The 23,233-nt window shown below is 49.6% G+C and overlaps 1 protein-coding gene across 1 annotated transcript; it reads right to left on the bottom strand.

Annotated features, from left to right (window-relative positions):
• Positions 1 to 739: 739 nt before the first annotated feature.
• LOC135368073 (uncharacterized) lies at positions 740 to 9,429 on the bottom strand. The gene is made up of 4 exons (XM_064601150.1): positions 9,063 to 9,429; positions 8,448 to 8,729; positions 7,828 to 8,038; positions 740 to 4,689 (listed from the first exon to the last, which is right to left on the bottom strand). Exon 4 carries the CDS (start codon positions 4,283 to 4,285, stop codon positions 791 to 793), a length of 3,495 nt encoding a protein of 1,164 aa, XP_064457220.1. The 5' UTR covers positions 4,286 to 4,689; positions 7,828 to 8,038; positions 8,448 to 8,729; positions 9,063 to 9,429; the 3' UTR covers positions 740 to 790.
• Positions 9,430 to 23,233: the final 13,804 nt, after the last annotated feature.

The raw sequence follows: 23,233 nt of genomic DNA, 5'->3' as shown, positions 1-23,233 counted from the left end.
ATGCTTTATTACCATTTGACTCCAGATGCAGAAGTGAATGCTCTTTGTCCTGTTGTTCAAGCCAACGTTCGTCTGACCCTAACGTTTGCTGCCAATCTAACAGAAGCAGTTACGGTGTTGTTTGTATCCGAAACACCACGTGTGCTAGAAATCAACAAAGACAGACGAGTGAAATTTGTCTGAAAAATAAACATGGAGGAGTGGCAGTTCTATGCAGCATTCAGTAGACACTACTGCACCAGAGAACTGTTTCGGGGAACCTTTGCATGCAATGAAATCGCAAGACAGGAAGCCATACCCGGGATTTATGTGATTAACACAGCTCCAAGGAGCAGTAACGGTGAACACTGGACCATGACTTATGTTTCCGGTGACAATGTAGTTACGTATTTTGATAGTTACGGCATTCAGCCCGTCTACAAAGAATTCTACCAATTCATTCATCCTACCAGGTCATTTTACTATAACAAGAAAAGACTTCAGGGCTATGGATCAGCTACATGTGGCCTCTACTGCCTGTATGTAGGCAGCATGCTCGCTTGTGGATTCTCGCTCCGAGAGTGCACTCAGAGATTTTCGTCAACGAACTTCACCCTGAACGACAAGCTGGTACCCGTCCTTGTACGGAAGCAATTCCCAAGAAAGACAGACAACATGTCATGTTGCAGTGTACTTTGACACAATAAAATTGTATTTATTTCCATGTCGTTACAGGCACAATCTTATATATATATAAAAACAGCATTACAACAACAACAGCCAGGTAGGGCAACATATGCATAAAAACTGTCTACATCTTTCCATTGGATGCGTACCCAAAGGGTAACGTGTGGATACCATCCTCACAAATGAAACGCTTTGTGTCTAGGGGATTTAAAGCTACTTTCGTAACACATACACTTTTATTTATATTTTCCTTGCGCACAATGAGGTTCTGACAAACTTTGTACACTTCACCAAGCTTAAGAGAGTCTATGTACATTGAATAATGCAACTTCTGGGCTTCACATTGTTTCACCCCCTTAGCACGATTGTATCGTCTTTTACTATGGAGGTCTAGTGCATAGAGCTTTGGTTTCAGGCAACAGAACCCTAGGATGTGGTCGTGGGGCATTTCGTTCTTAAATTTTCCTAGCACCATCTTGTTTTTCGTAGAATACATCGAGTCATCACAAGAATGACCAGATGTATCAAGGTGGGTATCGGCGAGCTCCGCAAGGGCCTTCTCATCGCTCAGCATCACGATATAAGAATCTGTGTCCATATACAAGAGCCTTGTGTCCGGGGCTACCCGAAGCAAGTTGTTATAATAAAAGTCATACATCATGACTTTAGACAGCTCGAGAATAGTGAACCCCAGGTACAGTGGCTGTCGCATACGGACTATCGATTGAGCGAACTGAAACAAGACTACGTTAGAGCTTAGAGCCCTGAATTGTTTGAGGTTCGGTTTACGCAAGAATCTCAACACTTGCTCCTCGGAAGTTGCTAAGCGACAGTCGACGAACTTTCGTACATTCATACATGTTTTCCCATATACGGAGTTAATTAAACTCTTGTACAGGTTACGTTCGAAGGTATTGGTTGCCTGCTTGCGTAGTTCATGATGGAAGTCAACATAGGATCGCAGGAATGGTTTTTGTTTGAACCTGAGCACCCGGTGAATTTTCTCGAGCCGAAGACCCAACTGTAGGTACAACTTTAGACTGCGATAATGAAGAAAATACTTCTTCTTGTCAAGCAGTGTAAGGAGTAATTTCGGTTCTATATCATGCTGTGGCAGGTTAAATTTTTTCATCAGGTCTTTCTGATAATCCGAAAGCAACTCATACGGGACGCTCATTTTTTCGGGCGCGAGCGGTAAATCTTTATGTCGTTCGTGGAGCTCTTGTACGTAGGCCAGGTCTACCTCTAAAAAATAACCAACGTCTGCATAATCTGCAACAAGGGTTACATCTAAACCTGCAACCTCTTCGGGTGACAGCCATTCAAAGTCTCCGAATGGGAGTGGTTCACGCATCACTGTGCCATAGAGTCCATTTATGTCCATGTAATGAATTATGGTCTTTGGTTTTTCGGGATCGTACTGATCTGTCCCTGGGACATTTGCAGTGGCCATTCGCGTTGAACACTGGGTCATACCACCACGCAGGCCCCGTTCAATTAACAGATAGGCATCGGGATCGTGGATTAAATCCAGATTAATCCGGCTCATTTTTAGTGCGCAAGACATGCTTAGTCCCGGGAGTGACACGAAATGAAGTGGTTCAATTTTGTGCGTCTCCAACGCCCATATTCGGAAGTTTTGAAACACGTCTGCCAGAAGCAATGCGTCCGTCAGAAGGTACAAATCCGAGTACTCGCCCAGGCTCTTCAGTTGAAATTTTTCAAACACATTTTGCGCATGGCGGTAATCTTCCTCGCTCACTTCTGATCCGTTCAGTTGGTTAAAGAACTGGTCACGTGATGGCAAACAGGGCTCGTCGTAACGTTCAAAAGAGGTAACGTAGTTATAACAGAAAACCCCTTTACGTACAACCAACCTGAAGTAGTCCTCCTCTGCGAAAAACTGACGCAGACACCTGAAGTTAGATTCACCTTTGTCACATAGATTTTTCGTCAGTGTGTCGAGACTAGCATTGAGGAAGCTTAACGAGTCTATGAAGCGGAACACACCAATGTCTATAGCCTTAAACTTTTGACAACTGGAGGCTATCACTCTGATGTCTGTCTTCCGAAGCAGGTGCAGATGAGCTACTATGAATCCGAGGTCATAATTGGCATTATGTGCAATGATGGGCACTTTCCGTGGTATCCGCAGTTTCAGATTACATCCCTGACACAATGATTGGCGAAATTCTCCACTTACGTGATCATGGTCTCGCACTTTCTGCTTCTTAGTGAATGGTTCTTTACAGATGTTACAGTGAGTGGCTTCAGAATGTTCGAGTTCGTCTCCTGGGGTCATTTGCAAGGGCACAGTCTCGTGCAACATCGCATACAGCTCATCATGCAAATTACGCAATAGTTCCATGAAAACGGAAACGCAGTCTGCACCACGGTAAATATGTTTCTTCAAGACATACGAATCGCACGAGCGTATGACGAGGAGACAGAAGGATGAAGGGATGTGTTCCTCGTAGACATTCCCGCCTCCCGAACACGGTGATAGTACACTCTCAAAGTCGTATACACAGTAGAAGGGAACTTCCGACATCAAATGCTCTCCGGCAAACGACAGTGTCTCACCTTTCTTTGGAAAAATAGTCTTGGACACTTTTTGTTGTTTACACATTAGTAGATGATCGGCGAGTACACCCGGGGTGGTGAAACCCATCGTACACCGTTTGCAGTGAAAATAACCAGGTGGTGTGAACAAAGCATTGAAATTAGTAATGAGTACAAAATGGAAGTCAATCAGCAGTAGGTCGACATGCTTCTTGCACTGGTCGTCAACAACCTTAATCGGGTAAACATATTTTTCATCTTTGTCATAACCGTACACGTTAATGCTCACATCGTTCTGCTTCTCAAACATTTCTACATCTTTCGGGAACACTACAGGAAACGTCTCTGGAAATACATATTGAGACAGGTATGACCTGTAGGATGAAGCTCTGCGTCTGTAAGAACCCTTTGCAGGATGTAGACCGGCAAGTACGCAAAATGCGAAACACATGTTCTGTTCACTATCCTCGTGAAGGTCGACATTCAGAAGACACCGACACTTTTTTTTCAATTCGTTTGGCAATTCAAAGTCGGTACAACCAATGAGCTGTGGTGCGAGACGACCGACATGAAGAATGCAGGCGTGAATTCGAAATAAGAAAAATCCCGACCCTTGCATTTCAAGCTTTTCTAAATTGTTGGTGACTTCAGTGCCTACTTCAATGACAGCACGTTCTACGTCTCGTTCCGACCACAGCGTATGCACACTCGAAGGAATAAATTGAGTGACAAATATGATCTCATCCTCAGGCGTATGTCGACCGAGTTCCGCCTTCAGCAAAACATAAAAGCGTAACGGAAATCCGAAATGTCGAAGTACACCGGCAAGGTAGCGTCCGTTTTCATGAAAGAATGTGCTGACATCCTGCCCGTCGTCGTCTCTGTCATGTAGATGAAGCTCATAGCGGTTGGTATAGTTGCGGAGCGTACAGAGTGTCTCACAAAATGGGATACAGGGTGTTGCAAGGTTATGAACGTTAGCCAGATGAACTTGAAGTCCCAGCGCTGTTGTGTAGTGCTGCCGATCGGCCGGAGGACAAAGGTGGCATGTCACCATTTCTTTTTATTTTTTTTTACTCGGATTGACCGAACACGATGTCTGGCGAAAGAAGACGTTTCCCCTCTTTTCCAACTCGCTCTTTCTTCTCCATCCAGAGCCCGCTCGTGTTCCTCATGTCTTCGATGTCTTGAGTGCTTAGTTATGAAACCGAGCTGGAAGGAACACCTTTACGTGCTCGTGATCCTTCATAATTTCTACGTAGACCGCCTCGCCATACCTCGTTTCAATTTTGTTAACATCAACCACATCATACTTGATGTTTTTAGGAATTGTCGCCATTTTTTGAAACTCTCCACATTTCTTTAACTTGTCAAGTTTATGCAAGATCGACGAAGACATGATGCTTACTTGTACACTGATGCAATGATGACGACGATGATCCTTCGGACACGTTGGACCGACTGAAAACAAAAGGAGCACATGTTAGAACACTGCAAAATATTTCATCATTCTGAACACCATACCTCCTCAGAAGGAGGTTCGAGAGTGAAGGAGCTGAGCGTCAGACAGTTCTTATATAAGAAGTTGCCAGCATGGCAACCTTGAGGAGTCTTCTTTTTTTTTACATCGTCAACTCTGCAGTCGAACCTACCTTTGCAGTTTGCTTTTTTTCCCTGCAGTTTGCAAGCACGGACTTGTTTATCTAACGAAACGTATCTTGACCAGACTTCATTCCCTTGCACGAAATGACAGTGATAGCACCTTTTAGGTTCGTGACGCCTGCCTCGGTGTCAATTTCAGGGGCTAGTCAAAGTGGGAAATCCACCTTCGTGGCACGACTAATTAAACACAGAGCTGTCCTCTTTGACAAACCGTTCAAGCAAATATGGTATATCTATCTTTATAAGCAGCCGGTATTCGATACTCTTCCTGAAGTAAATTTCAGTCAAGACATCCCTGCAGATCCGGAGAATTATAGCCACTCATTATTTATATTTGACGACTGTTTAGCCGACCGACAAAGACTCAAAGAAATCTGCAAATTTTATATCGCTGGGTGTCACCACCTGTCAATCACGGCTGTGTTCATCTCGCAATACCTGTTCGTCAACGATCCTTTGTATCGCACAATACAATTCAATAGCACGGCTCTCGTTTTATTTCGTTCACCACGCACTACAGACCAGCTGCGTATGCTGTCCAGGCAGATTTTCGGGCGAAATGATTTGTTGCCCACGATATATAAAGATGCCTGTCAGAAACCATACTCATACTTAGTTATCGACTTGTCTCAACAGAGCAACGATCACTATAAGGTGTGGACCAACATTTTCCCGGATGATCACAGACAGATCGTATACAGGTCATGAAAAGGCTTAACAAACACATTCGTTTCCTTCGTATGATCGCTGAAGCAAAGACAGGGGAAGATCGTTACAACCTGATTCAACATGCCAGCAGGGAACAGCTACGAACAATCAGGGAGATTTGTATGAACCTCTGCAAAGGAAACATCGACGTACCGGCGAAAGTTAAAAAGCAATTGCAGCCTTTTGCAACACCCATTAGGACACTGGCTTCCAGGCAAGACCGTGCAGATGTGAAGAAAATTAAACGGATTCTTCATCAGTCCGGCGGGTTTTTGCAATTTTTGTTGCCCCCCTTGTTAGGTCTCGTTTCAAGTTTAGCGGGCAAAAGCATCGCAAAAGCAATCGGCATTTAAATAATGCAGAAATACGAGCTTGTTCCCTATCGAGAAAGCACTATTCCGTCGATATTGAATAAACAGGAGCCTGATGATATCAAGGCCAAGGAGATCATCCAGTACTTGCACAAGCTATTGCATCCTCCCGCGAACACATTAAGACAGCCTAGTGCAGCAGGTGAGGAGACAAATCATGTGGCATCGACAAGAGAGCAGACACAGATTCAAGCGGACGAGGAGGAAGATGCCATCGTTAATTTTATGAGCAGCGGCTACAAGATGAGAGCAAGCCAATTACTGCGTTTACTAAAACCCGTGCTCGGCTGGAATAGTAAAACGTTTGAGCTCATTGTCAATGGTGAACAAATACCAAATACCAACGTTGTAGACCTTGTTTATTATTTGGTCACAAGAGCGCGAAATGTGTGGCGACCCGCGTATCTCGAGAGGATCCTACCACTATTGGTCAAGCTAAATATACCGACACTTATCGTACATCCATCTCGACTTGAAAAGGAGACTGCAGAGCCATCAGCCGGTAGTCCTACGTTTACACCTGAGACACCTCGTCGACGCATTTCTCCGGTTATCACAAGAGCGGCTAAGAGACTTCGAGAATGGAACCGGTATTGAGCACGTTGGAAACGCAACAGGAACACTGTGGTTACCTTCGGGACGAAAACATTCTGGCGCATTTTCCCGCACGACACAGGAAGAAGGCCCTCGCCATTCTGCAGATGCTAAAGACCGTATTTGCGATAGATGAAGAGGGAAGGATTATCTGTCATTCTCGCGTTGTTCCAAGTAGTTCCGTCATCGAGCTTATAAAATACGAACTGCACAATCGATCGCCCTCTTGGTACAAAGGTGACGTGGCAGCCGTTATAAATGCCTACTTGTCATTCGACGGACTTCGTGTTCGTGGAAGAAAATTGTGCTAATGGCTGCTTACGTGGACGTATACCATCCTGGTGCTCTAGGTGGTGTTCAACGACTCGCACGAGCGATCGGTGAAAAGCCGGCGAAGGTTGCCAAGTTCCTGGAAACCAGTGATGTGTACTCTCTCTTCAGAGAACTTAAGCGACCACGTCAGTTCCGGAAGACCATCGTTTTGGGTGCGAAGGATATATTCCAAATAGATTTGAAAGACCTTCAGAAACTGTCGAGATACAACAAGGGTTTTCGCTATCTTTTGTTTTGTATCGACGCATTTTCTCGTATGCTTGCTGTAGTGCCTGTGCAGAATAAACGAGCAGCGGAAATTATACGTGGACTGAGACTCGCTTTTAGACGTATTGGGACTCCGAGACTGATTCATTCAGACAGAGGTACAGAGTTCACCAATAAGTCAGTCGGAGCATTTTTAAAATCAAAAGGGATATCTCTCTTCCACACTAATTCAAATACGAAAGCAAGTATTGCAGAACGATCTATTCGAAGTCTTATGACGCCACTTTATCGTGCTTTTGAATATCAGGGACATAAATCGTACTTGAAAATTTTACAGCCTCTGGTCAAAGCATATAATCATCGTGTTCATAGAACTCTGTCGGCACGACCTGTGGATGTCAACAAAGAAAATGAACATTTATTTAGACAAAAGCTCTATCCTACTCCGAGCAAACCCCCAGAGAAGCCACGTTTTCGCGTTGGCCAGCTTGTCAGAATAGCAAAGTCTAGACACCAGTTAGTCAAAAGTTATCTTGGTTCGTTTACGCGTGAAATTTTTGTGGTGAGAGCAGTCAAGATTGGTTACCCGAATACCTATCTCTTACGTGACCAGCAGGAAGAACCTATTGAAGGTCAATTTTATGCAAGCGAATTAACACGTGTGCAGCCTGGAAAGGGCCACCGCATTATAAAAAGACGCGTTCGGAATGGAAAGGTGCAGTACCTGTTGCAACCTTCTGGAAGTCGTAGAAGGACTTGGGTTCCGGAGAACTACCTGCCACCACCGACGACGAAATGACTGGCGATCACTGGTCCGATGTCGAACAGCCAGCCAACGCTGGCGATTCCTGGTCCCAATCGGGTGATGATGTGTGCGGCATGCGGGACGTTACCCAGGATCATCAACTCCAAGGAAAATGTCGCCATCCTCATACCTGTTGGAATGACGTGTTAGAATGCGGTTCATCGAAGTCAACGGACGACACAGTGCTCGTCGCAGCATTTAAGATAACCAGAGACATTTTCCTGTTCCAGTCCCTGCCTCTGAACCTTCCCGCGAAAAAGACTGTGTGGGAGTCTTCAAAAACAATGTATGCCAGGGTGCACAGGAAGTGTGAGCACCTATCCGACCACCCGTTCGACCTGGTCTCCGAATGGGGAAAACAGATGAGCTCAATATTCAGCTATTACGGTGATCGTGACGTCGACGTAATGCAACTGGTGGCCGAAAGTCTATGTATCATGTACTACGCAATGAAGACTGGCTACCATTACCTGGCTGTGTACATAAACGACATGACAATTGACCTGTTGCAAAATAGGTTGTCACCCAAAGACGCTTACCAATAAATATTGAAATCCATGACGAGTTGTCTCATTTTACTGTAGGTCGTCATGGTAAATAGATGTCCGGAGATGTTCTGCTACACCTTGTCCTTTCTGAGTGCTGTTTCCCTGTTCGTTTTCGTAGCTACAACAGAATTTACAAAACCAACACTGAAACAGGGAAAATGCACTACCGTGACTCAGATTGACCATAACATCTACGTCCACCGATGTCCAGCTGCAGTAACTGCCGTACGCCTTTGGCTCAGCAATGGTCATCCGACGAGATACGGAGTAAATCTGTCGCAAAATGATACACGTCAACTATGGCATTGCTTGAAAGAAGCAAATGTCGCGCACAATTATTATAACTTCGAGTGCTCGAAGCTATGTGAAATAAGTTTCGAACCCAGGCAAGTAATAGAACGATGTCCCGGCAATGTGTACAATATTGCAAGACTCATTGGGAATGGAAAGCACAGCGGTTACGGTATCACTCTTTCGAAATCGGCTACCATGTCTCTGCTGTCTCATCTGAGCGAAACAATAAAAAGAATTTAAAACAAATACATGCCCGCATTTCATTTAGCTATAAAATACACTGTAACACAAGAAATGGTTTGAAATACTCACATCACTTGGCTCTTACGTGGCACACTCACTGCTGGAAGCTCGTACGTGGCAGACAGCGTATACCACCAGTCGAAAATTCATCTTGCGAGGGCGATAACGGTTTCTTTTTGTGTGTGTGTGGTTGGTGTTCCCAAAGAGCGTTTGGAAAAAGCCAGACGGGTGTTTCGCGGTTGTGTTATCATACCAAAAGAAGAAGAAAAAAGAGCGCGTCGGCAAGAGGTATCGCATTTCACATGCTGCTCCTGCGAAAGGAGAAGCTGTCCACGATGCATTCACGTGATCCTTCCTTCCCTTGAAATAAAACAAAAATGAAGGGTCTTATAAGCTAGCTGTCGACGACTGAGACCGATCAGACCTTCATCGACGACGCAACTTTGAAAGGATGTGAGTATACCTCTTGTCTTTATGCCTTTTTTTTTTGTTATTTTTATTTCGAGACCATCACAGCTGGTAACCGCAATACGTAGTCATGCAATGCTTCTCGATTCGTTGTATGCTGTTGTCGCAATGCGCAACACAAGTTTGGAAATGTGTGTGTATAGAACACCTCTATTTTATTGTGATTGTTGTCACTGGGTTATTTACTTCCAAACGTCGTACTCCTATGCAAATGCATGACACAGTAACAGAGACATATCGGAAAGTGGAAAACGTTAACCGATTCTTTGAGAATGCTGCTTGTTGTTGTTGCGTGACACCTGATCGAGATTTGAGTCATCCTAGACTTTGTCCTGATTGAGAAGAGCATTCACAGGATGTTTCGTTTTCCCTTTGTTTTTGCAGATTGCTTCTGTACAAGGATGAAGTCAAGCAAGACTCTGGTAATTTGTAACATATCTTTTCGTTAGTTGAATAAAAGAGTAGTAAAATAATGTGCTGAAATAAAAAGGAATATATACAGTGTTGTCTGGTCTCTGATATACATCATTATTTGAGTGTACTTATCAAATGGGGGGAAAAAATCATGCTGTGACGCGGCATTTATTTTTTTGTCAAATGAAACCGTAAGTACAGACGGTCAAAAGCTTGAAACTAGAGGGACATCTGGTAACCATTCAAAAACCTGCGTTTACGTTGTCACAGCGAAACTAGCGTGCTGTGGTTTGAAACCGAAATTACAGTCGGTCAATAGCTTGAAACCAGAGGGCATCTGGCAACACCTAGGAATTCGAAACTGAAACCAGAACCGGTTTGAAACCGAAATTACAGTCGGTCAATAGCTTGAAACCAGAGGGCATCTGGCAACACGTAGGAATTCGAAACTGAAACCAGAACTACACGTAGAGCAACCAAGCTTGGCGTCCATTCATTTAAAACCGAGACCGAAACTACAGACGGCCAAAGCTTGAAAACTAGAGGGCGCTTGGTGGGAACCGAAACTACCTGGCGCTCTGACGCGGCAACCAAACTAGGTGACGGACTGACGTCAACCCGATCGGAAAAATACTATTAAATGTCATCAGATGTTATTGCCTGTTATTAAATGTCATTTGTGTGTTATTACATGTCACTTGCGTGTTATTACATGTCATTTGCGTGTTATTACATGTCATTGCGTGTTATTAAATGTCATTAAACGTGCATCCAGGTGCCCATCAAACACTATCGACACGTGAGTTCCCATTGTTTACCTGAGTTAACCGTTACCTTATCCTGGCGGCGCATGTTATTGAAACCTGGGAACCCATTGTTCACACTATCGATACATGATTTCCATTGTTTTCTGATATATCTTATCGTGCGTGTGCGTGTCGCATGTAACCTGAGCGGCCCATTGTTACCAAATGCAATATCTATCACTACTAGCCACGCACTCCGAGCGCGGGCGAGTGTGTGTCAGCTGAGAAAAAAAAACGAATGTCGGGTCCTAACAGGAAAGTTAGTAGACCCTGAGCAGGATGCCGCTGCTCTAGGAGACCCTGAAAGATCGCGCGCAGACCTAAGGCAAGGGACTTCACTTTGAAATCGCGCACCAAAAGGCCGCCATCTACGCGAGGCCGATATATACGACCTCTTGATACCCATTCTACAGAACCGCCCCAGATAAACTGAAACGCCGCACGTGTAGCGGCCTGAAGAGGAGTCCGCGGAGGGATGGAGATATTGGCTAAATACTAATATTTACTCATAAACCAAGACGCAGCAAGGCGCGCTCTGCAGGTAATGAGGAGTACGAGCTCTTTCAAGTCCCGGAGGACAGGAATACTACGCATATGGACACGTGCCCAGGTACTGGGAGATATTCCTGAAGGCAGGAAATCATACCCAAGAACGCGCACGGCATTCTTCACAGGAATACCAAAGGGTGCGGAGCACGACGGGATGAGGTTCACGAAAAGTAGTGCGCTTTTATCGCTATTGATCTGTGCATTAGAAACCCTACCGTAGCTTTCAATTACCTGGAGAACATTCCCGATAGCTTCCTCGTCGGTCAGGATGAGAGATAGGTCGTCTGCATATGCAAAAAGCGGTAACGCGGATGTGCCCGGAAGGGTACAGCTTCCGGGATGCAACCGAGGATGCGAGGGGCTCTAAAAGCGGGCCAAACACTAGGGCATACAGTGCCGGTGACAGGAGGCAGCCCTGGCGGACACCCACCTTTATGGGGAAGTTAGCAGAGCTACCCCCATTGACACCAATGGAACCTGACGCGCCAGCATACAGTGCTCGAACCACGATATGATCTTGCGATCAAACCCACTCGCCTCCAACGCACGGTACATGTATTCATGAAGCACACGATCAAATGCCTTCCTTTGGTCAAACGACACTAAAACACAAGGTCGCCACCGACTATGTGCCCAGTACAAGGCGTCTCTTAAAGCCTGCGTATGAAGCGTGATGGACCGCTCAGGGACAGCACAGGCCTGGAAAGGGGGAATGACTGTACCAAGAACTGGAGAGATGCGTTGCAAAATCGGTTTTGATAAAATTTTGCAGTCAGTATTAAGCAGTGAAACACGACGATAGGCATTTGGGTCTTGCTTTTTGGAAGCATAAGAAGCATGGGCCTTGCACAACAAGGTGATAATGCTCTCACGCGTGGACGGACAGAGGAGACGTCGTGCCAAGCACTGATTCAACAGAACTGTCAAAGGCCTCCGAAGAGTGGACCAGAAGCATTTATAAAATTCAGCTGGGAGGCCATCGGAACCGGGAGACTTTCCTGTGTGAAGAGCTTTGACGGCAGCAGTATATTCGTCCACAGAGAACGGAGCTGCACTGAGCTGGATACGAGAGAGAGAGAGAGTGTGTGTATCGGTATACGTCGTGAGAATGTGTGGGAAAAAATTTATTCATGGGTGGCCTAGGCTCACTTCCAAATGTTCATATACAGGCGAGAGGAGGTGACAGGTGACAGATATCTAGAAATGGTATGTGGTATGATCAGTGGTATGTACAATGATGCTCACAATAACGTTCACGGCCGGAAGTCGCGGAAGAAAACAAGGCCTCCCCAAGTGTCAAGGTAGGACAGACCTCCCCATCGTGCACCGAAGCGCTCTTCAGCACTTGAAGTCAACTCCTCCTGGAGCACTGCCACAAGGAGACATCTGGCACGCTGCACAAGCGGCAGAATGGGGACATTGCGAAGATTTCGCGTGACAGCGCGGCACCTTGCCGTCCACAGCAGCGTGGCTCCGCAGGAGGTCAGAAGCATGCGGATACGGCCATCCGCCGAACGAAGACCGGTCGTCTGAGCGGCACGGTAGTCCACCGGGCACCGGACGCGAGTTGCCCTGCGGAGAACTTGCCAGAGGGCTCTGGCAACGCGGCAGTCGTAGAGTACATGGTCGTTAGACTCCGAAAGGCGGCAAAAGGGACACGTGGAAAATGCAACAATACCCCAGCGGCCAAGGCGATCGCGCGTCGGCAGGACACGCCAAGCAAAATTCCACTGCGTGTCTTGGAGTGCGCCGGGGAGCCAGGATGGCACGAATGTCGACCAGCGGATTGCCGCGGCGTGAGCTGCACGGCGGGAAGACTGGGAAGTCCTTGTTGCACGGGACATGTGTGTAGCAAGTGTCAACGGTGGCGACAATGCACGGTCGATGGCAGGAACGTAGCTGCACACTTGCAGAAAGAAACGGACGACTGCGGCGTGGAACCGACTGGGAGCCTCTGGGGCCGCTGTTCAAGGGGCTGTCGGGGGCGAGATGACGTCGGAGAGGGCCAAGCCAATACTGTGAGAGCGCTTTTGCAGGGGTAAGCTCTGGACGCAGAATCCGCATCATCGTACGCAAAGCGAAGGAGCGACAGGCAATGGCGATGTCAGGCAGCCCCCACCCACCCTCGCTGGGAGAGCAAAGCCGTTTTCCGCTTCCAGAAGAAACCCAGAACCGCCGTATTAATCCTGGCCGCCACTGACTGAGGGGGCAGAAGAACGTGGGCGAGGAACCAGAGATGAGCCAGGAACACACATCATATGAGATATGCACGCTCCCGATACGAGAAGCTGTACTGCTGCGCGCGGTAACATGCATCCTCAATTCGCTGGACAGCGTTCGACCAGTTCAGGGCGCTCGGGCCGGCTTGGTCGAAGAAAACTCCAAGCACTCGCAGGCTTGAGCACCGCCGTAGGGACGGGAAAGGCGCCAAGAGGGAGTACCTTAGATTTTTCCAAGTTGAGTCTGCCTCCGGACACCGCAGCATAATCATCATAAATACGCAGTGCAGGCGACAGAGAGTGTGGGTCACCGATGAAGAGGGTAACATCGTCAGCGTAGACGGAGACTTTCCAGGTGCCGGAGCCTGGGAGAGGAAGACCAACCACGAAGCGGGACGCCTCGACACTCTGCAGGAACGGGTCCAAAGCCAGGACGTAAAGAGCAGGGGACAATGGGCACCCCTGCCGCACGCCGCGGAGCGCAGGGAAGCTGGGAGACGTCACGCCAGCAACGCTCATTATGCTGCGGTGGTTCTGGTATAACAAGCGAATCCCAGAAACAAAGGTCTCTGGGAAGCCATACGCAGACAGAAGTTCGAACAGGTATCCGTGAAGTACTCTGTCAAAAGCTTTCGCCTGATCCAGCGACACCAGGCATCCTGATGCTGCCCTCCGCTGGGTATACTGTAGGAGGTCCCGAATACCACTAAGGTCATCGTACAAAGTACAACCAGGCACGCCACACGTCTGACCTGGGTGCAGGAGCAGTGGGAGCGCGCCGCTCACCTGGAGTGCGATAGCTGCTGTCACAAGTTTATAGTCGCTGTTGAGGAGTGTAATGGGGCGCCAAGATTCCGGGTTAGACATACGGCCGGCCGTCTTCGGCACAAGTATGATGGTACCCAAGCCGAAGGAAGAGGGTAGAATGCCAGCTACGAAGCGACGACGTACCACTTCCGCAAAGAAGACACGCAAAACCGGCCAGAATGTCGAGTAAAATTCTGCTGGCAACCCGTCCGGCCCAGGGCTTTTCCCATGCTTTGCCTTGCGGATGGCGGCATCAAGAACTCCGACGCTAATGAAGTCTTCGAACCCCCTGCTCTCATCGGAGGAGAGCGTCTTGAGCGGGAGGGTCCGAAGTGAAATCCCAGACGCCTCCTGGGGGGCAGAATACAGGTCCCTGAAGAAATTCACGTATCCGGCTGCCACCTCGGAGGGCCTGTCCGTAACGGTTCCATCTGGCCCCAGGAAACTCTGAACGGTGGCCTTATCACTTCATGTGGACGACTCGTGCAAATAGTAGAGCACCTCAGGGCCGGCAACAGAAGCGGACATGTGGCGTTCGCGCCGCGCCGCGGGTAGCGGGCACCTGAGAAGGACGAGACGACGTTGCAGAAGCGACTCCAGATATTCAAGCATCAGCGGGGTAGTCGGGCGCCCACGACGGACAAAGCGTATTTTTGCCGAAATAGTGTTGAGCTCATGGGTCCTGTCCCGGGCCCGTCTTCGTCCCCATCCCTGGAAGACACCTCGCACCCACCGCTTGAAGGATTCCCACTCCTGCACTGTGGGTTCTCGGCCGTAAAGATTGTCCCTTATGCGATCGGTAACGTCGGAGACTACGACATGGTCAAAGAGCAGGGACGGACTCAGCCGCCACGTGGCAACACTACGTCTCTGCACGCGGGAAATGTCGAGAACCAGGGAGACAGCCTTGTGGTCGCTAACATATGTGGCGGCGGACACAAGAGAGACGGAGCAGGTCTTTACGTGAGGTTGCAAACACGGAGGCACGTAAAAGCGGTCAAGCCGGCTTGCAGAAGAGCCCCGCGACCAGGTGGCCACGAAAGTGTCCCCGTGCAGCAGTGTCCAAGCGTCGACAAGTTGAAAAATGGACAGGAGTCGTCTGAGGCTTCGGGCATTCCAGGTCGGCCGACCCTGACCGGGGCCGCGGACGTCACGGGTGGAGTCCGTTACACAGTTGAAGTCGCCCGCCACCAGTACCGGACGGTTAACCCGTACGCTTACTTCTAGCTCGGCGAAAAAACGGTTTGTGAGAGACACCGCAGCAGGAGCGTAGACGTTGACTATTCGATGTTTAGCACTGCCAATGAAAAAGTCAAAACAGATTACTCGGCCGTCACTGTCATATGACACGTAGATGTCTCGAAGGAGGCGGCGGTTATAGATGATGATGCAAACCCCAGCATCTCTGCCCACGCAAAAGCTGAAGAAGCATGGCAAACCAAAATTCCGCTTGAAAGCAGCAACCTCTAGCTTGTTCGTGAAATGCACTTCCTGAAGCAGAAGCAAGTCACAACGTAGCTGATATCCCATGTTCACTACCTCCGCCTGTTTTGGGGGGTTCTTAAAACCCTGAACATTCAGTGTCACTAAACGAAGCTCCATAGTAGCAGATCAAAAAATGAGCGTGCTACTAAGATCAGAACTAGAGCCAGAGACGGACAGCTGCTGATCCAGTAGAGGCGAAACGGCTCTAGGCCTCCTCTTCTTCTTCTTCCTCTTATTCGAGGCACAGCCACTGGATCCGGACGTTTGCTGGAATTCGCGCTTGCCATTGCGTTCATTGCACGACATTTGCTCGTCGTCAGCCGCGGGCGGCGACGTATAGGATTCCGTGGACGAGCTGCCCAGCACCAGGTCCTCCAGAGGCCCGGTGTCGACTTCACGCGGCTGCCGCACGACACCAGTCTCGCTGCAGGCTACCTGGGCTTCTTCTGCGGAAGGTAGTTCGGTCGTCACTGCGGGGGCACCGAGAATGGGTGCAGGCACCGGGTGAAGCCCAGGATCCCTGGTCGCCCCCTCAGCCTCAGCATCCTTCTCTGTAAGTGCTGACCCGGAGGGCATCACTCTTGTCACTTGCACCCCGACGATGTCTCCTGCTGCGGTCACTGTCACGGCGGCCGCGCCCTCGGAGGCTGGGCTTGTGGCCACTGCAGGCCCCGGCGCGAGGGGAGGAAAGGCTTCCTTCGTGCGGATTGGGACAGACTGGTTGGCTCCAGAGCGTACCTTGCGGCCTCCAAGTATCGCTTCGGCATAACTGCGGCTCCTCACACAATCAACCGTGGCATGATTGCCTTTGCAGCGTCCGCACGCAGATGAGCAGTCACTCTGGGGGTGTCCAAACATGGAACAGCGCTCACAGAAAGTGGTAGTACACTCTGCTCGAAAATGACCGGCCTTCTTGCACCTCCGACACACGTGGACAACGCCAGGGTAGTCACAGGTGATAAGGAACTCCCTTACCCTCACGAAATTGGGAACAGGGTTGTCAGTTGACATCTCCATTTTCACCATCCAGGTGCCAGTCTTGGCCTTCTTCCTACCAGGATAGATGACGTCTTGGATATCGATGATTTTACCGTGCTTGGCCAACGCGTGCCCGAGAAGCTCGTTCTTGAAGAACGGTGGCATTCTCAGACAGGTAACGATGACAGTGCTCGGCCCAAAGGGCTGCACCGGGACAATGTGACCGTTGACACGAACGCCTCCCAACTGACGGATCATGTCGAGGGCTCTTCGCGTTTCTACAGAGGCTTGAAAGACGTTACCGCCTTGATGTTGGACACCGTAGAACTGGTCATCACCAACTAATTCGACGACTCCGTCGATGAACTGGTCAGCGTTGGCATCGTCAGGAAGCTGAATGCTGAACGTCAACACCCTAGGAGGCGGCTCGCCGGGCAACCGCGTGCCCGGCGACATCGCAAGGCTCAGAACCCCGGTATGGACAAAAGAAACAGTCCTAACAGGAGCAGTTGCAGAACACGTCCGGGCTTGATCACTTCTTCTTCTTGAGAAGAGAGTGTATTGGCATCAAATGGAAGGCCTGCCACAGGGGCAGGCTCCTGCAGCATCTCTTCTTTTTTTGTATTGTTGACTCTATGAGATGAGCCACAGAAGATTGTGGCTTTCCCTAACCATTTATCCCGCTTGTTACCCCACTTGTTACCCCACCAGCATCTCTTCTTGAGAATATATGTATTGGCATCATCGTGGAAGACCAGCCATATTGGCTGGCTCCCTTTAACGCAACAAACGCACTAGTCTACAACCATCGCAATGCCAACACCCAAAGACGAGCTCACGGCAGGTCTGGGATTGATGTACGTGCTAGATGCCACCTCGCAACAAACCAAAACTCACGGAGACTTGCTCGTGGGACAGCAGCACGAAGGATATTAGAAGCGGATGACATACCTACCATGGCTTTCTTCGAAGAGGGTCGCTGATGTTTGCCACCGCCTACCAAACTGCACGGCCCCAAGAACTGCTCTCTCCCTGTATAACACTCTACGGATACCCGCTCTGACCCTGTTCAGTACCTCAACGGCGGTGCGAGCACGGCCACCGTGCACAGCTATGCAGCAGTGCTATCCAGACCTGGTAGTTTATTTCTACCGCCAGGAGTACAAACTGGCGTCTATCGCAGACCGGAACTGGGAGCGAGCTCAGTAACTGGACCGTGCTCCACCGAATGAACGGAATGCCGTAAAGCACCTCAGCCTTGTGCCACAAAAAGTCGGGGAGAATAAACCATTGTTAGTGCGACGACTGTAGGCCACTAGCAGATGAGCACGAAAAGTGATGGGCAAATCAACAAACAACTTAAGCTGTCGTATTGCCAACTGTAGGATGGGACAAACGCAGCTGCCGCAGAACAAAGATCAAGAAAAGATCTTCCCGGAACAGCACCGCAAGCGGTACTGCCCCGACGACCTTGTTATCGGCCGCGCGTTCAAAGACACAGTGTGCGTATTGTCATCAAGCAGGAGAGCTACCTATGGAGGTAGTCCCCTTTGAACAGACACTAACTTTACGTTACAATCCTACAAGACACAGTCCTACTACACAGAGAGTGTATTGGCATCAAATGGAAGGCCGGCCACAGGGGCAGGCTTCCTGCAGCATCTCAAATAGACTCGAACAACATTCTGAATACCAACTCTCACCCAGCGACTAAGGCTGGTCAGAGATTGCTATACGTGTCCGTTTCGCCATGCAACAGTCCATGACACTGGAAAGCTGCAAGTGGGAGAACAACACGAGGATGTGGACATCTCATAGATTAACATGGAACTTGCCATTGCCCACCCTGAAGAGGATGTCAGAGGTCATCCAGCGACGGTGAAACTCAACTGCTCCAAGCACCGCACGCTCCCTGCAAAGAACTTTGCGAATACCGGCGTTAACTAGCCGAATCGCCTCCTGCACACTGCGGCTCTCCTGCGCGTGCACTCGTCGACAGCGTGAAATCCACACTTGGTAGTTGATTTCGACCACCAAGAGCACAAAATGCCGCCTATCCCGCTGCGAGACAGGGAGGGGGTACAGACCACGAACTGTGCTCCACTCAACATCCGTCAGGCTATAGAGGCCTGCTACACGATGCCACAGGGCACCCGGCAACAAACATAAACTGAAAGCATGTTCTGCTGACTCCCTGTACTCGCAGAAGGGACAGCCGGGTGACGTTACACCAAAACGGGAAAAACGCTCACGCAGCGGCAAGACGTCATGCGCTAAGCGCCACTGAAGACTGGCCCGCCGGGCGTCCAACCAGCCAGCAGTGGTCGTACGCCACGCTATGTGGCGCTGAATAGGCGCCGAGTTCGGGGGTGGCCGATTAAGCGCAAGAAGTGCCATGTAAAGGCGCCGCACGGGCCATGATGTTACGTCATCATCAGGGAAAGAAGCTCGCAGGCTGCGCATTGCCACAACGTATGCCTTCAGGTGGGGAGCCACGGACTCTGAGCGCGGGCGAGTGTGTGTCAGCTCAGAAAAGAAACGAATGTCGGGTCCTAACAGAAAAGTTAGTAGACCCTGAGCAGGATGCCGCTGCTCTAGGAGACCCTGAAAGATCGCGCGCAGACCTAAGGCAAGGCACTTCAATTTGAAATCGGGCACCAAAAGGCCGCCATCTACGCGAGGCCGATACATACGACCTCTTGATACCCATTCTACTGAACCGCCCCAGATAAACTGAAACGCCGCACGTGTAGCGGCCTGAAGAGTAGTCCGCGGAGGGATGGAGATATTGGCTAAATACCAATATTTACTCAGAAACCAAGACGCAGCAAGGCGCGCTCTGCAGGTAATGGGGAGTACAAGCTCTTTCAAGTCCCGGAGCACAGGAATACTACGCATATGGACACGTGCCCAGGTGCTGGGAGATATTCCTGAAGGCAGGAAATCATACCCAAGAACGCGCACGGCATTCTTCACAGGAATACCAAAGGGTGCGGAGGACGACGGGATGAGGTTGACGAAAAGTAGTGCGCTTTTATCTCTATTGATCTGTGCATTAGAAACCCTACCGTAGCTTTCAATTACCTGGAGAACATTCCCGATAGCTTCCTCGTCGGTCAGGATGAGAGACAGGTCGTCCGCATACGCAAAAAGCGGTAATGCAGATGTGCCCGGAAGGGCAAGCATCCGGGATGCAACCGAGGAGGCGAGGGACTCTAAAAGCGGGCCAAACACTAGGGCATACAGTGCCGGTGACAGGGGGCAGCCCTGGCGGACACCCACCTTTATGGGGAAGTTAGCAGAGGTACCCCCATTGACACCAATGGAAGCTGACGCACCAGCATACAGTGCTCGGAACCACGATATGATCTCGCGATCAAACCCATTCGCCTCCAACACACGGTACATGTATTCGTGAAGCACACGATCAAAGGCCTTCCTTTGGTCAAACGACACTAAAACACAAGGTCGCCGCCGACTATGTGCCCAGTACAAGGCGTCTCTTAAAGCCTGCGTATGAAGCGTGATGGACCGCTCAGGGACAGCACAGGCCTGGAATGGAGGAATGACTGTACCAAGAACTGGAGAGATGCGTTGCAAAATCGCTTTTGATAAAATTTTGTACTCAGTATTAAGCAGTGAAACAGGGCGATAGGCATTTGGGTCTTGTTTTTTGGAAGCATCCTTGCACAACAAGGTGACAATGCTCTCACGCATGGACGGACAGAGGAGACGTCGTGCCAAGCGCTGATTCAACAGAACTGTCAAAGGCCTCCGAAGAGTGGACCAGAAGCATTTATAGAATTCAGCTGGGAGGCCATCGGAACCGGGAGACTTTCCTGTGTGAAGAGCTTTGACGGCAGCAGTATATTCGTCCACAGAGAACGGAGCTGCACTGAGCTCGATACGTCGTGCGTCCGGCAAAAACGCTCGACCCTCGACGTCGGCAGGCTGCACGGAGTCAAAAAGCGCCATAAAATGATCACGCAGCAGTGATCGAACTCCATCAGGGTGCTCCTGAACCGAACCGTCGGTTGCAACAAGTTGCTCGATGACACTGGGAGGCCGACGGAGGTAACGGCCAAGTAAAAGGCGAGAGCAATATGCTTCTCGCGACCAGCGCTCGACAGTCTGTGCTGCCGCAAACTGGTCCCAGAAACGTAACCTCAGAGAGGCTAGCCTCCCTAGCACGTCCTGTATGGCTTGATCATTGCCTGGGCCTCGCGACCCAGGATGGCGCAAAATAGACAGCACTTGCCGGAGGTGCACAAATTCCTCCCGGCTCTCCCTTGCACGTCTAGCTCTCCATTGACGAAAAAGTCTCGCGGCTCCTAGTTTGGTCTCTTCCCACCATTCCGGTGAGACTAAAGTGTCAGCGCAGCGATCAACAAGGAACGCTTTGACGTCGTTACGAATTTCTGCGTCTCGCAGTAGCTCGGCACAAAGCCTCCAACAGCCGGATCCGGAGCGAGAACCTCGCAACCCAGTGAGCGAGAGACGCACACCCTCATGGTCAGAAAGATCTCCAGAGGGAAGCACATCGCATTTCAAAACATGGCTACCCAAACAAGGAGAAACGTACAAACGGTCAAGTCGGCTATGTGCACCCTGAGCATTGCACCACGTGTACTGGTAAACTCCAGGATTTATGTGCGAAAATGCATCTATGAGTCCTAGGCCGCCAACAAATTGCAACAGGCCCTGGTTTACAGGCCTGCTTCCACTCCCATGACCGTCAATAGTGCAATTAAAGTCCCCCGCAATCACAAGGTTTGGGTTACCCACCAGGAAATAATCGAGTACCCTAAAAAATTCCGAACGGTCACCCCGGCGCACCGGAGCGTACAAGTTCACAATTCTCAGAACTGTGCCCGCTAGGTCCAACTCAACCGAAATAACGCGACCATCCCAATCGCGATCAAACCACTTTACCACGCCGCGACAAGATGGAAAAATTATAATGCCAACTCCTGACCGACGAGGTGAGCCATGACTAAAAAACACCTTAACATGATGGTTTGCCTCTAAATTCCTGACAGCCCTTGCTGAAAGAAAATGAGTTTCCTGCAGCAAAAGGATATCAATGGAATGACTAGAAGCCCACTGTAAAACTGAAAGTTGCTTAGTACAGCGAGAAAAACCCCTACAATTCAGCGTAGCCACAGAAAGTGCCATAATTTGAAATAATGCCCTCACAAAAACTACCATTACACGAATGTTGCTTCCTCTGAGACAACCGCTGACGCCTCTGCCTCCATGTCAATGTCACCATCATTTTTACCCCACGCTTCGTCGTCACTCGAAAGAGATACGTCGCTCGGGAACCAGCGACCATCATCTACAGCAGGCTCTCCCCGAGGCACCTTCTCGCCCCCTACCATGACGACTGCATCACAGTTGTCATGGTCACACTCATCCTCACTTGAGTCGCTCGGAAGCGGCACGGAAACTACGGAGGACATCCCTGCCTCCACCCCATCCACTGTGTTAGGAGCGACAACAGCTGCAGGCTCCAATGCCACAGAACCCGCGACTTCCGACACTACATCCGCAGAAGGCGCACTCTCTGCTGGTGCAGACCCAGCGCCACCGGTCTCCGAGACATTTGGAATGCCCACCACACGGGACGCCCAGGTTTTCACCGAGCATGACTTAGCAGCATGGTCTCCCCCACACCTACGGCAGGGTTTCTTACAGGTAGCATGACCTACCTCCCCACACCTGGAGCACACAGGCACCGAGCAGGACTTTTTAAAATGTCCTGACTGCCCACACCTAAAACAAGTTCTCCGCATGCCTGGGTAGCGAAATATAAGTCGCTTACCCCTAACGCGGATGAAGTTTGGCACCGGGGACTTGATTTCCATAATCACACGGCGGTTGCCGGTCTCTATGAAATTGAGTTCCGGATGATCGTATGTTTCGCGGACAATATCCTTTACTGTGCCATACTGGCCCAGCACTGAAACAATGTGCGCGTTATCCATACCAACCGGTGCCTTAGACACCGTAACTACGGTGAGGTTGGTTTCCAAAGAAACCAAAGGAATGGCAACACCATTTACCTCTACAGAGGCCAAACCTTTCAGGGTTGCAGCCCCTTGGGGAGACATAGCTTTGAGCTCAAAATCTGACTCATCCTGGTGCTGAAAAGATCGTATACAGCCACCAGGAGCCTTCTTCACCAGAGCGAGAAGGAATTCCACGCGTGACACTGCCGACGGCAGTGTTACGTGAAAATCGAGCGGCCGGCTGGCCATGGCACACACACACGCCAAAAGAATCACACTAGCCCATCACCAACAATAGAAACACACAAAGGAAAACACACAGAGATATATAGATATTTACAGAAAATCAGAACAAGGACAGAATCACTCACCGCAGCTCAGCTTCGTCGTCGTCGTTCATTTAGAACGAACGATTGTTAGTGCGACGACTGCCGCAAACGCTGTGTGCGTTCTGCCCACTGCTACATATTATCAGTGCTAGTTATCCAACTTTGCCGGTGTGG

Source organism: Ornithodoros turicata, chromosome 9, assembly GCF_037126465.1.
Source record: "Ornithodoros turicata isolate Travis chromosome 9, ASM3712646v1, whole genome shotgun sequence".
NCBI lineage: Eukaryota > Metazoa > Arthropoda > Arachnida > Ixodida > Argasidae > Ornithodoros > Ornithodoros turicata.
The sequence above is the reverse complement of the archived record's forward strand: the minus strand, read 5'-3'. Positions and strand labels throughout refer to the sequence as shown.